The 15,058-nt window shown below is 32.5% G+C and overlaps 1 protein-coding gene and 1 non-coding gene across 5 annotated transcripts in view; one reads left to right on the top strand and one right to left on the bottom strand.

The window, feature by feature from the left end:
- Nucleotides 1-14,008, bottom strand: part of LOC129247554 (apoptosis-resistant E3 ubiquitin protein ligase 1) — a 73,806-nt gene extending 59,798 nt beyond the window's left edge. Inside the window, exon 1 of one of the 4 annotated variants that reach the window (XM_054886718.1) lies at nucleotides 13,022-14,008. In XM_054886718.1, coding sequence (XP_054742693.1) covers nucleotides 13,022-13,232 — 211 coding nt within the window. In that variant the 5' untranslated portion in view covers nucleotides 13,233-14,008. Of the gene's footprint in view, nucleotides 1-3,643; nucleotides 3,736-13,021 lie in introns of those variants that run through there. The other 3 variants (XM_054886719.1, XM_054886721.1, XM_054886722.1) reach the window with 3 other exon arrangements.
- Trnaq-cug (transfer RNA glutamine (anticodon CUG)) lies at nucleotides 9,141-9,212 on the top strand. The gene has a single exon. It is a non-coding gene; the product is annotated as a tRNA-Gln (tRNA).
- Nucleotides 14,009-15,058: the final 1,050 nt, after the last annotated feature.

Raw genomic sequence — 15,058 nt, 5'->3', positions numbered from 1 at the left:
GAAATAGCCGCCATATCGGCCGAGACGCTGGCCAAAACTATGGAAAACGCCGAAAAACGGGCACATTACGCTATACGAGCTAAGGGCGACCACTTGCGCGATATCATATTCAAAAAGTGATGTAAACGAATCTCCTTGAACTAAATTAAATGTTTTTCACAATGAAACACAAAAAAATGTTTCTTTTTCTTTAGCCAACCCTGTACTCATATATATCTATGTATGTATAATATTTACGCCTACTGCATATCCCGAAAATCCGGGTTGAGCTGAAAGCAAATCGAAACAATTCAACAGCTGTGACCTACTAGCCGTAGAATTGAGGTCAACTCTATAAGAACACTTGATGGTGCTGGGGAAATGGATAAAAATTATGAAAGGACGAGAGGAGGCACAAATTACATACGAGTATGCACGTCAGGTCAATAAAAACTAATTGCCAATTAATTTAGCGCGTTTAATGGTCGCAATCATATGGGTTTATCTACACACATACATATAAAATCATAAATTTAAAATGAAAGCTACAGATACTGTTATGAAGTTGACGCCCACATGCCCACGACTAACCTCCACATTCACAGCAATGTTGTATTTTTTACCACTTTTATGTTTTTTATAATTTTTCGCTTGCCAAAGTAAACGTCAGTGACGCATGATTGCCAATTACCACGCTTGTGGGCTTGTGTCTATAAGTATGTTACGCTTTTATTATTTTTTGCGAGTGATATCGAAAAAAATTCCACACACTCTAAGCGCACCAACATGTGTATATATACATATGTATGTATGCATATTTGTGTGTATGCACATTGATGTGGCATCAAAGCACAAAGTTGACTTATTGGTGTACGCACATCAACACACGGGAATTACAGCGTGTGCAGAATTATGGAAAATTAATTTTTAAAAGAATCAATTGTGAAAAGGGCAAAGTGAACTTCATATCGCTTCAAGCGTCGACTGAGAGCACACGCTTCACTTGGTAGACACAAAAGTGAATGTGCCAGTTATTGTACGTACTTATACATATACATACATATATGTGTGTATACACTCGTACTAGAGTATTAGCGACATAAAATGGTTGCGTATACGCACTGAAGCCCACACGTGTTAACAATTGATTCGGTAGTAAACACGCGTATTTTAAGCATTTTCGTCATGTTTGGGGTTCTGTTTCGAAATGCCATGCAACACAGAGACTATGTAGATAGAATAATATATGAAAAGTACGAGAAAAAATATATAATTATTTAAAAAAAAAAATTAATTAAAAAAAAAGAGTAAAAAATTAAAAATAATAATAAACTAAATAAAAATGGCGAGTGGAAACTACTTGCGTTACGACCAGACAAATCTGGCCATCCTACAATCTCAAACAGACAAAAACCCTTATAAGTCTTTCGAAACACGAACTAAGGCATATAACATCTCTTATCACCGGCCACTGCCTTTTGGGCACTCACGCACGTCGGCTCGGGGTTCCTCAACACGACCTGTGCAGATACTGCGGGGACGAAGATGAGGAAGTATCGAGCAGACATTTGCTGTGCAGTTGTCCGGGTCTAGCCAGAAGTCGACTCGCTCTTCTAGGCTCTCCAACAATTGACAATCTTTCAGTACTCTCGGACCTGAAAATCGAATCTCTCATCAAATTTTCGAAACGAATTAATATCTTTGACCAAAATCTACAATAAAAATCTCGGTTAGGTGGGGAAATCATTTAAAATAATGAGCTCTAGGGCAACACAACGGACCCAACTTGCGGTCTATGTGGCGCTCCGATGCGGGGTCACCCTTAAACCAACCAACCAAATAAAAATTAAAAAATAAAAAAAAGTTAAAAACTAAAAATAATAATAAACTAAATTGAAATTAAAAAAAGGTAAGAATTAAATGTAATAAAAAAATAAAATAATGGTAAATTAAATTAAAACTGAAAAAATTAAAAACCTGAAAAAATACAGATAATAAAAAAAATAAATTAATTAAATAAAAATTAAAAAAGTTAAAAATTAAAAATAATAATAAATCAAATGGAAATTAAAAAGAGGTAAAAATTAAATGTAATAAAAAATAACAATAGATTAAATTAAAACTAAAAAATCAAAAAAGTAAAAACTTTAAAATAATAAAACAATAAAAATAATAACAAATGTAATAAAAACTAAAAAAATTTAAAAGTAAAACACTAAAAATAATAAATTAAATTGAAATTAAAAAAAGGTAAGAATTAAATGTAATAAAAAATAAAAATAATAAATTAAATTAAAACTAAAAAAATTAAAAAGTAAAAATTGCAAATAATAAAAAACTAAAAATAATAAAAAATAAAAACAATAATAAATTCAATAAAAATTAAATGTAATAAAAAATAAAAATAATAAATTAAATTAAACTAAAAAATTAAAAAAGTAAAAATTACAAATAATAAAAAACTAGAAATAATAAAAAATAATAATAATAATAAATTAAATTAAAATTAAATGGAAATTAAAAAAAGGTAAAAATTAAATGTAATAAAAAATAAAAATAATAATAAATTAAATAAAAACTAAAAAAATTAAAAAAAGTAAAAAATTAAAAATAATAAAAAATAAAAACAATAATAAATTAAATTAAAATTTAAAAAAGCTAAAAAACAAAAAATAATTAATAATTAAAAATAAATTCATAACAATAGATATAAAAATGCTATTAAACAAACTATTCCTCGTGCATTTTTTATACGCTTAGCAGAATCTTAATTAAATAAAAATTAAAAAAGTTAAAAATTAAAAATAATAATAAATCAAATGGAAATTAAAAAGAGGTAAAAATTAAATGTAATAAAAAATAACAATAGATTAAATTAAAACTAAAAAATTAAAAAAGTAAAAACTTTAAAATAATAAATTAATAAAAATAATAACAAATGAAATAAAAACTAAAAAAATTTAAAAGTAAAACACTAAAAATAATAAATTAAATTGAAATTAAAAAAAGGTAAGAATTAAATGTAATAAAAAATAAAAATAATAAATTAAATTAAAACTAAAATAACTACAAAGTAAAAATTACAAATAATAAAAAACTAGAAATAATAAAAAATAAAAATAATAATAAATTAAATTAAAACTAAAAAAATTAAAAAAAGTAAAAAATTAAAAATAATAAAAAATAAAAATAATAATAAATTAAATTGAAATTTAAAAAAGCTAAAAAACTAAAAATAATAAATAATTAAAAATAAATACATAATAATACATATAAAAATGCTATTAAACAAACTATTCCTCGTGCATTTTTTATACGCTTAACAGAAACTCGAAACGAAAATATGTTCTCCAGGTTTTCTAACTGAAGCTGATAAAAGTCATCACCAAGTAAATTTCACAGAAAAAAAGTTTACCAGTGTGGGGTTAAAACATACGCACAAATTTACATATGTACATACATACATAAGTAAATAGGTTAAATAAAGATACACGATCTCGATTTGAGAAACAAGAGCAGTAAACTCGGGCACATTCCTTTTAACATCTCAAGCACTTCCACCAAATCTACATTTTGTTAACTTAAAAAAATATTGACGAAATAAATGAGTGCATTAACAATTTCTTTGTATTGTAAGGCTATGCGCTCAGAAAGAAACATTTACCACTAAATAGTAAATATATCTAAAAAAATTAACACAAGTCAACGTACAAACGCGTAGCACACCGAATAAACGAAGGGACGAACAACACGCCGCGAAAGGAAAACACAACTGAACTGAAAAGGGCTTTTGCCATTGATTTTATACTTGTGCGCGCACACAATCAACCAACGAAAGTTAGTGCACACACTTGCGATACAGGATAAAAGAGATAAACAAAGAGAGAGCGGCTGAAAAAACGCGGGAGAGCGCTTAGAGGTAAAGTTAAATGTCAAAAGTGAGCTTTTTGGAGTCAACTCATTTTTAAAGCTAATATACGCAAAGGAAGTAAAGGAAATTTAACTTTCGCAACTACTGCTTAGGCGTTTTATATTGCCAAATTATTTTTATAAGGATTTCACATGATATTTAGTAGTAAAGGGTTTTCCAATAAGAGGTGTTAGAGAGGCAAAATATCAATGGTTTCGTTGCTTGTGTGGCATGTAGCGCCGTCTTGTTAGAAATAAACGTTGTCCAGATCAATAACATCCAATTCCGGCAAAAAAACCGTTAATCACCTCTCGATAGCGCAACCCATTCACCGTAACTGTTGCTCCAGTTTCATTTTCGAAAAAGTAAGGTCCAATGACTCCATCGGACCTTAAACCGCACCAAACAGTCACACGTCGAGGATAGAGAGGCTTTTCAACAATAACTCTTGGATTTTCTGAGCCCCAAATCCGACAATTTTGCTTGTTGACTAAGCCACCGAGGTGGAAATGAGTCTCATCACTCAAGATGATTTTTCGATGGAATTCGGGATCATTTTCATGCATTTCAACGACCCAATCAGAAAAGTCACGACGTTTTTGATGATCGGCCGGCTTGAGTTCTTGTGTTAACTGGACTTTATAAGCCTTAAGACCCAAATCTTTATGCAAAATACGGTGTATTGACGTTTGTGGAATGCCTAATTCCAGAGCACGACGACGAATGGAAAAACCTGGGTTTTCTTCAACACTTTCGGCTAAAACAACAATATTTTCGGTTGTTCTTGAGCGACGTGCACGGGTTTTATTCTTCACATCACTAACTTGTCCCAACAGCTCGAATTTTTTCACCAATTTCTGTATTGCGGTCCGATAAAGTGCTTCACGATGACCGAAAAATTTTCGAGTTTTACGAACCGCCTCTGCCAAATTTTCACCATTTTTATAGTGATTATAATTCTAATAATTTCAGTGCGTTGTTTAAGCGTGTATCGTTCCATTTTTATTAATGGCATAGTTTCTATTGTCATATATCAAAAAATTACAGCTTCAAAAGTGACATCTACCGAAATGGTGGGCTATTCAAAATAACACCTGGTATTGGAAGAAGCGAATAAACAAATTTCGAGTTTTCATTTCGGTCTGCGCCCACTGGCCCATCTTGTTGCCTATCCTTCCTCTTTGAATCCCAGCTAGAATTCGAATTTAGATATTACTAATTTTTTCGTTTAGATAACTCATCGATATTTGCTCAAAATATTTGAGAAATATTCTAGTTGACACTTTCATAAAAAGCATGCATATAAAAAGCTTAGTGGCAACTTAATCACGCAATGCATCGACACTACAGTTTACAAATAATTCTATTTAGCATTTCAAGCCATTTGTGGAACAACATCAAGAGGCACACCACAAATAGGAGGAGGAGCTCGGCCAAACACCCAAAAAGGATGTACGTGCGAATTATATAAATATTTCAAGCTAACACTTATTTGTTGTTACGTGTAACCGTTTATAAATACGGCAAAACCTTATCCCAACTTGTACTCGTGCATACAATATTTCCTGCTGGGCTATTCATTGTGCACACGTATATAAATATCCTTTGTTCCCTTGCTTTTTGCCATCGCTTTAAATATGGCTGCTTGAAGCTAAAGCTCATTAAATTTGCATTTTCATTAGTCGTTAGCTGGTTAATTACAGAAGTTTGAGGTTTTTGCTATCATCTCCCTACATTTAGCGTCGTTTGCTATTAGCGAAGTGTAGCTCCAAAGTAGCGAAGTGGATGGATAGCAAGAACATTGCTAATATTTCTGAGTAACTGCTACATCCATAGTTCAAACGATATTAGAGCTTTTGTATTTGATTCGAGGAATTGCAGGACTAAAGCACAATAAGAGGGGAAACAGACGATAATTCAGGCAATAATTTTGTGGTATAGGCGTATTGTAGAATTCATTCATACATATGTATTGTTTTCAAATATTGTATTTCATCGAGCTTTCGTACGTTTAAAAAAATTGTCCTTGGGGTAAAATTAGACATAAAGCGCCGTAGCTGTATTATTCGTTCAAAGGGATCTTTAAGTTTTTTTTTTAGTTTTAGTCTAGTTTTTTTGTTGGAAAAATTGAAAAATTTAAGTAATAGTAATAACATTTGCTGGTATATAAAATTCTGGTACTAATGCAGGGCGATTCAATAACATCGCAAATTTTCTGATTTCTAAATAAAACAGTACAGAATTTTACGAAACAATTTTTCTTATTTCTTTATGTTTTTTAGACTGTGTGTATGTATGTATGAAGCACCATTACCTGCTAGCATAGAACAGCATAGTATGAGCTGTATATGGGAGTACACAGGGAGTACGAGATCCTGTCTTCCTCTTCCTCATCTAGACAACTTCCGCAGAAATCATGTGTTTGCACACCCATCTCTGGACGAGATGGTGATCTTTTAAAATGCGCGAAATGAACTCCTTTCAGAACAACCATTTACATAAAATATCGGGACCACTTTGACGCGTTGTTCTACTGAATATCACTCCATGATTAAATGTGGAAAAGCTCTACAGGCTACAGGCCAAGTTCAGCCACAAAGGAATTCCGTGAAAAAGGCATATTTTTAATATTTTTCAGCCTTAGTTTATTTGGTCCATTTCTATATAATAATGCAGCGTTAAACAACATTTTTCTAAATTTTCATTGTGAATTTCCGAAGGTGCTTCCAAAAAAAGTTATTTTGCTATGCATATCTTACCTCGAAACAGAATCATCTGATGATGAACGAGATGTTCCTCGACGTATCCATGATTTTAGTTTTATGTTTGCTTGTAATCTTTTTTATTTTTAATATTTTTTAGCATTTGGAAGCCAAAAGAAACGGGTTCCCAACTTGAAAACAAAATCTTGCCAAAAAACGCCGAAAGTTACTTGAATGCTAATTATAATATTAGTCAAATCGATTAAAGTGAACTTCATGACTACAAAGCAACGGCACTTTCTGCAATGATATTTTCTAGACTGTCTAGATAAAAAAAACAATACGACCAGTTAATTAGGTCTTTAATTGGTATTGAAGTCGATTTTGGGAAACTTTTCATTTCCAAGATAATGACAAAAAACCAAAGCATTCAAACGGGGCAAAAACAGAAGTGGATTAAAAACTATTTTGCTTATTTAGTAAAAAAAGCTATTCAAAAACAAAATTGGATGATTAATTTTGCGCCACCTTGAACATTACATTTTTTACAATTAATTGTACTCCACTTTTTATTTAGTAAAAAAATATTCACAAACGAAATTGGATGATTAATTTTGCGCCACCTTGCACATTAAATTTTTTTACAATAAATTTTACTCAAAATCAGTTTTTCTTATTTAGTAAAAAAACTATTGAAAAACCAAATTGGATGATTATTCTTGCCAAACTGAATGCTTGATCAGTTATTTTTTCTGATCTTCGCTTCATTGAAACTATTTGTCTTTACTTGGTGCTTTGATGACTACAATTTTTCTTTAGTTTTGCCCAAAATTTTTGAAAGCGGCTGAAATTGGACAATTGTAACGTCCGCTCCATAGCGTGGCCTTTTGCTTTCTCGAATAATACCGTACTTTATCAGCTAGAGGCGTATATGATTTTGCCTAAGAAAGTATTATAGTTTTTTTATATCTTCTTCTTTTTCCGGCCCTCAATCTCTATTGGGACACAGGGCATCATCATAGGGCAGTTTCTTATACATTGATATTTTTTTCTTTCCAAGAGTCTCCTTTGGGCTCAACTGATTTTTGTTTTTTTTTTTTTTTGTGTACTTTAGATCACAAAAAGCCATGGGGAAGATTTTTACAGGCCGTTATTCGGCTCTCACTTGGCGTGTGTTTACATAAAAAACTGAGAATGTGTTAGTGTTACACGAAAAAAATTAACCAATGACACTTCGTTGCCGTCTGAATAATGGCTGATTGGACGAGTGTGTGAATGCATGCGAAATGATCGTGCAGAATTCGGCTGCCGAATCTCTCCCAAATGTCGTGACCGACAAAGTTCCACTCACAATTTTATTTTTTACCATAGTTACAGAGTAAACCTGGCAAACCTTGTAAAAGCTGCATTTCCGGGTAATCATGTAAACTACTTTCCATCTGATTTAAACATATTATATTATGCTGCAGCATAATTTCGTAATATTTTCGGCGAGACTAATTCTTTGTTTTTTTTTTTTGTTTTTAAGGCTCAAGAGTGACACTTCCTTAAAGATTATTGCTGGAGTTCTGCCTTCTGATAATATTTTTTTATTTACTTTACTTTATTAGTTCAGTTTGTTAGTTCTAAATCTCAATCAATTTCCAGCTCATTTGATTGCTCAAAAAGGTTGGCTTTGTAGTAACCTATTCAACGCTTATGAAACTCATCTGTAATTTTTTATTATCTTCCCCATGTTTCCATTTCGTTTAAGTTATGAACAGCATAAAATATTGCTTATTTTTGGAACAATTAATCAATTCTGATATTCATAAATATTTTCTCCTCTTCTGCACAATGTTTATTTCGACCTGTTTGGCTCTTTTTATAATTCAATAAATCATATTTTTATGACAGAATTAGTTGCTTTACTTCACAAATATCGAACGTTTTTTTAGTGGCGTGAGAACTATCGAAATCGATAACTATGGTTTAAAAGCTGAGAATGGCTAACTGTGTTGACATTTGTGTTCAGTAAGGTTTGGCAAGTCATCATGAATCGTTCAACACCGGAACAATGCTTCCAAATTGTAGAAAAACAACCATTGGTGGCTTCACATTTTTACTGATTGGGCTGATTTAGTTTTCATTAATTATTCAGATTCATTGGAAAATGTAGTAAAAAACTGAACTGATCGCATTGGCCATGGCGACTTATGCCGGATATCATATAAAAAAAGGGAATACCGTGAAATTATCTACCAGATTATAATAAAAAAATGAATTCCAAAAATATTTTTTTTTTCGTATTATCATTTCTTCATTTATCAGTTTTTGAGTTCTTAAAAAACATCCGACACAATAAGAAGCATCAAAAGTATGTGTGTTCCCACACTGTACAAGTAAGTCAAACCTTACCTAAAAACATATACTCGTATAAGCAAATAAATGAGTTTCAACCTATAAGTTCAGCAGTGAGCAGTGTGGCAACGCTTTCCTTGTCTCTCGCTCACTGATTTTCTTTTAGGTGCTCACTGTGAAATTGTAACTTGTGCTTAATGCTGGCAGTCGGTTCCATGGTGTAATGGTTAGCACTCAGGACTCTGAATCCTGCGATCCGAGTTCAAATCTCGGTGGAACCTAATGAAACCACTTTTTTCTTTTAGTTTTTATAATATTTTTGTTTTGTATATTTTTCTTCTTTATTACGGAAAACAACTTAAAAATAAATCAATTTATTAAAAATAGACAGGCTTTTCGACAGTGTGTGAGTTTCGAAAAAATTTTCCATTGAAAAATAATCGATAAATCGCTTGAGAGTCAATGCAATCTTAAAATTGAAATATTTTAAGAAAATTTACTGACAAAAACGGAACACAGATCAATACAGAATCGTCGGCCAAAAATTCAGTAGGCATGCCTCGCCGTTTTTATGTGTAATTTTAACGTCCCTGCAGTGTGATTAACCCTCCGCCGGATACCTTTTTTAAAACCTTCGGTTGGGCACCCGGGCCCCGTGCTGTTCGAGGATCCTTTTTAAAAGGTTATATCCATAAATATCGATAGAAAATTAAATTTTAGGAAGCTACTTAGAAGCGTCGTTAGCTATAATAGAAATATGTTAAATTCACGTCCAAAGACGAAAATACCAGTCTGGCTAGACCTGGTTGCTCAACTCAAGGTTAAAAAACACGAACGAGGTTTTATATTTAGATCAAAAATAGATCAGAAAATAAAACTATTCTGAGATCTTTTTTGAGTGGAGTAAGGAAATTAAAATTTTGAAAAAGTTCAGTTATTCTACATTCATAAATTATTTTATTCAATGTAATATAAAAGTACAAATTTCCATCGATGTATGTGAACCAAGTGTATATCCAATTTTTAATTTACGGTGAATAAATTTTTTTTATAATAATTATTTCGATTCAAATGAATAGCTATAAAAATGCAGCACACACGCGGCGCGTTTTGAAAAAAAATGTTTAAGTAAATACAAAATCGTTCGAATTTTTTTTTTTTAACTTATGTATTATTAACTTATGTATGTAATTATGAAATCGATTCGTTCTTCCACGCAGTATATAATTTTGAATGTGCAGTTTAACCCATCTTCGGCCGCTACATGAATTCGACATAATTTTTCCATTTCCTTTTTAGTCAGTGCTTATAGGACCATAATCAAGAAAAATTAAAAAAAAAAAATTCTGACCATCGGTGTTTTAGATATGGACTGGTCGAAAAATCGACCGCTGGCCAAAAACCGTCAAATATGTTAAAAAAAATACAACATTTATGAAAAAAATTTAGCACATGAAGTCAATTTATTTCATTTTAATTCAAATACAAATATTATTTTGTTGTTTTATTGACAGAAAAGTCAGCTTACAAATTTGTATGATAATCATCAAAATATTTAGTATGTAAAGGAATATTGCATTTTTTGCAAGTAAAAATAGTATGTTTCTTGCAAAATTTACACCGCCAAAATTTGTTTTCAATGCTTCTCATGACGGCGTGTACCCTTTCATTGATCCGAGGAAGGTTCGATGGACCTTCATCCCCATGTTCGTTTTCATACTCGTCCTCGTCCTTGTCGTAATTCAATAATTCTGTTGTGACTTTGGAACGAAAATCAATTTGTGACAGTGGTTTTATCTTTTCAATTTTTGCCATCATACAATGAAGTTTCCATGCATTGACCATTGCGTTACCAAGAGCATTTGTCCATATTGGCCACCACCATTTTTTTACTCTCATACATATTCTATAATTTGCCACCGCATTATCATGGAGATCCACACCACCCATGCCATGATTATACTCTTGAATAACTTTTGGCTGCGGGATAATGATAGTTTGTTTTTTCTTCCGACAATATCTTTTAGTTATTTGATTGACTGTGGAGTTATTAGTTATAACGGTCTGCTGCGTTTAAATTCGTGTTGTCAGCGAGATGAAAAACTGCTTAATTTTCTTAAACCAATTACGACTCATAGCCTGCTTCACAATTGGAACTCCCATGTCCGGTCGAACAGACCAGTAGTGGTCAATGTGTGGCAAAGTATGGTACCCCGATAGGTACAATATTCCAATAAACCTACGTATTTCGATTGGCGTGATGTTAATTGGAGCATTGTGTTGGTTTGCATACTCATTTGTGAAAGTGGTAATATTTGTGATAATATTATTATCAAAAAACAATGTAAAGAGATCATAGTGGCATTTTGAGCCTACAAAATAGTGCAATTATATATACGTATACAAAAAGGATTGATTGCTTACCAATTTCAGAAAACATTTCTTCCAATTTGATTGCTTCCACATTTATTGCGGTCCTTGTGTATTGAAAATCTCTGGGTTTTCGCCATATGGGACGGGCAAAATCCGATTTACTCAAGCGAAAAACTCTAGAACTAAAAATCTTAGCGGAATGCCAACATTCCATTGCTGCATCCCTTTTAGGATAGTTCCGCCCTAGTTCGATATTAGACGAATGAGAACTAGTTCGATTTGTAGGTATTTTCTAATAGTCCCGTACTATCCAATATAGGATAGGTTCGATTTTGGAGGTAAGGTACTAGTGCTGAACTAGAATTTTGGTTCACTAGTAGTGATTTTCCCTGCAGGGGTAGTACCTTTCCTATACGACAAAGATAATCACTTCCATCTCTTTCAATAAGAAAAAAATATTGCTAGATTTTATTCTCTCCTACATGACAGTTCCTGGCCAGCGGTCGATTTCTCGACCACTAAAGTTTACGTCCATGAAACAGTAAAAATTATTGCAATATCCATATGTTACTTTTTTGATTCTCTTAATTTCATCTTTTCTCTTCACAATAAATTAGTAACAATTATTTGTTTTTTTGTTTTTCATTATTTTTTCATCTGCACAAAAAACACGTAAAAATAGTGATAATTTCATTATTTTACAAAAATCTGCCCTGAACCTTTTTTTCTTAAAAAATTATGCTCTGGAAATTAACTAAATTCCAAATTTAAAACTTGTGAAAACTGATCAATAAATTTACATTTAGTTTCTGAGATATTGGAGTCCGAAGTTGGTGGTCGAAAAATCGACCAGCTGCCGAAAATGGGTTAAATTTTAAGCCAATCGGTAAAGGTTTATCGGCAACACCTCAATTCTCAGTAGCTGGTTGTATCTCAAACTGGTTCTGTTATAGTTTTCTCTATCTGAGTATCAAAATTTACGCTATGCGTGATGACTCGGTAATAATTCGACTTTTCTCTATGTACGGAGGAAGATATTTATTTATCTTGGAATCTATTATAAATGGATAGCACGTAAACAGACGCTAGCCTATCTGGTCAGCAAAAATAAAGCAGTTAAAACAAAAAAATAATAATAAATTCATAGTATCAAAATGAAGTGTGCACCGGATTTAACAAAAAATAATACTAAATAAAAAAAAACGCAGCCATATATTTTTTGCTTCTGGCTACATCCACTAATTCGTTCCATTTTTTGCAATTTATGTCTCCCTTTCGCTGAAATTTTCATTCATTAAATGAGCAGCTTCGCAGTCATAGCTTTTTTTTAATTATTTTAGCTATTTGTCTAGTTTTCTTGTTCTGCTGTAAGATTAAATTCTAGCTTTTGTATAATTGCGTGCACTTTTGTAGACTGCATAATGAAATAGGCAAATAAATATGGCATCACTAGCTATATAAAATGAGAGAGCGAGAGAATTTGGCGCTCCCAATTCAACAGCTAATAAAACAAAACTTCAGCCACAAAACCGTCAAAAGTAAACGAAAACAAATTTGCAAAGCAAAATAGAAAGGTAAATAGTGTATGGGCAAAGGAAAGCGGGAATAGGTTACGGATAAACAAAACAATGTTCAGTTCCGTTTCCCACGCGCATGCCACACCAAAAACACACACGCACACTGCACTTACATATGTTGGTACAGTTCTTCAACTCACCTTTGTCTCGGAAAAGTTGCTTATACTGTGACAGTCTCTGCTGCTCCAGCCATTCATCCACCGTAGTGGGCTCACCAGGCGACAGCAAATCTGCATATAACCATGTTGGATACGTATTCCATAGCAATAGAACCAATTTTAGCAGTGAGACAGTGAACATCAATGTTAAGATAAGAGCCACTAGTAGCTTCATTAAACGCTTCTTTTTCATAACTGGATACGATTGCAGGAAGCCTTTCGTACGCCACACGGGACACAAAAATGTGCAAATGGTATTATTCTATTTGCAAACTCATGCGAACCACACAATCTGCACACTTTGCACTTTAAAATGCAGTGCAATTAAAGTTTTATAATGGAGAGTAACCAACTTGCTCGGCGCCCGTCAATCTGTCAAACGGCACAAAGTACATCGCGTTTGTTGCTTCAGCAGTGCACATTTACCTGCGCATTTATTTATAATTTTAATTATACCTTTACTTACGATGTGAAATGAAAATTCAATTATTTTGCTTTTGTGAATTTTTATAACAGTTTTTCTTTGTTTAACAAATTCACTGGCAAAGCCAGCGAAGTATTTCACTCACACACAACTCACAAAAACTACTGATAGAAATTAGGAAGTAAGAGCCATGCTGTTTTTCCTTTCTCCATTCGTTTAGCTTCTTATTTTTGTCATTTGCTTTTATCACTAGCGAGTGTGGGAGTGGGTGGATTGTTGACAGCATGGAATTGGCTTAATAGGAAAGCGAAAAGAGGTGAATGGGAAACGTTTACATATTGAATCAAAACAAAACAAACCACATGAATGCCTTTCGCTGATAGACCTCTGCCCGTGGTTTGTGAGAGGAGAGAGAGGAGAGCGTGTACAACAAATCAAACGTCAACGTTAGCTGTCAACTTATATTAACTTGTGCCATTTCACCTTGCATATTTGTTGTTGGATTTAAGTAGGCCTACTTGCAATAAAACTAATTTTCAACAATTACTTTAGCTGGTAGCAAAAACAACATAGTTGAGCTACATTTATATTTATAAACGATATAATTTTTTTATAGCATATAGAATAACACGCTGAAGATTTAAATAACTTTAGGCTGAATGTAAAAGCGTCCATGGATCTATTTTTAGCACAGACAGTGATGCCAACGCTACTGCATGTATGAATTATCTCAGGCCGGAATATCGGGCTCTTCGTGATTGAATTTCAACTCAAATATGTATGTTTTTGCTTACTAGGCATCTTGCACTACATTTTTTAGGTTTTTCAATGGTTAATTTCGATGAAATTACCAATCGAGATTGCAAATTGAATGAGGTTGGCAATTCATGTCATGAAATATTTGAACTCTTACGTTGTCAACATCTGTGAAGTAGTAGGCTGTAATTTTGCATGTGTAACAGCCATTTGGTATTTTTTTGGGACACTCACATTGACAGCAGTTTTGATAATTTTAGATCTCCAGACTGTGCATTTCCCTTCTTGGAAAACAGGATTCACTCAGAATCTCGGCCTCCTTGTTTCCTCTTCATCGTATAAATCAAATAATGCTTACAAACAATCAAGAGCGGAAGCACAATGTATTGACTTCCTTGACCACATTTTCAAAATTACAATAACAGCACATGGCAACGCCCACACTTAAAATGTTGCCATCGCTTTCAATCAAATTTGACCGTTGTTTTAAAGTAAACAATTGAGTGTCATCATGTTGAGTTAAATACTGAATTGACAAGAAATGGTATCTTTTATGTAATTTATATACTGCGTCCCATTATATTTTACATATTCCGATTTCTTTTTTTAAGTTTAAATTATAAAATTCGTTTTCCATTTTCGGTTAATTGAAGTGTCGATTGTGTTATGGTAAAATATGTTAATTATATGGAGGTTGAATTAGTTTTAAAGGTGACACATAGATGGCGCTATTTATCACTTTATCACGTTGGCAATACTGAATATATATTCATGACAAAGCCTCATCCCTAGGCTTTGTTTATCAGTATCTGTCATTTCGCTGAAGTATAAACAACGCA

This window comes from Anastrepha obliqua, chromosome 5 (assembly GCF_027943255.1).
Source record: "Anastrepha obliqua isolate idAnaObli1 chromosome 5, idAnaObli1_1.0, whole genome shotgun sequence".
Lineage (NCBI taxonomy): Eukaryota > Metazoa > Arthropoda > Insecta > Diptera > Tephritidae > Anastrepha > Anastrepha obliqua.
The sequence above is the reverse complement of the archived record's forward strand: the minus strand, read 5'-3'. Positions and strand labels throughout refer to the sequence as shown.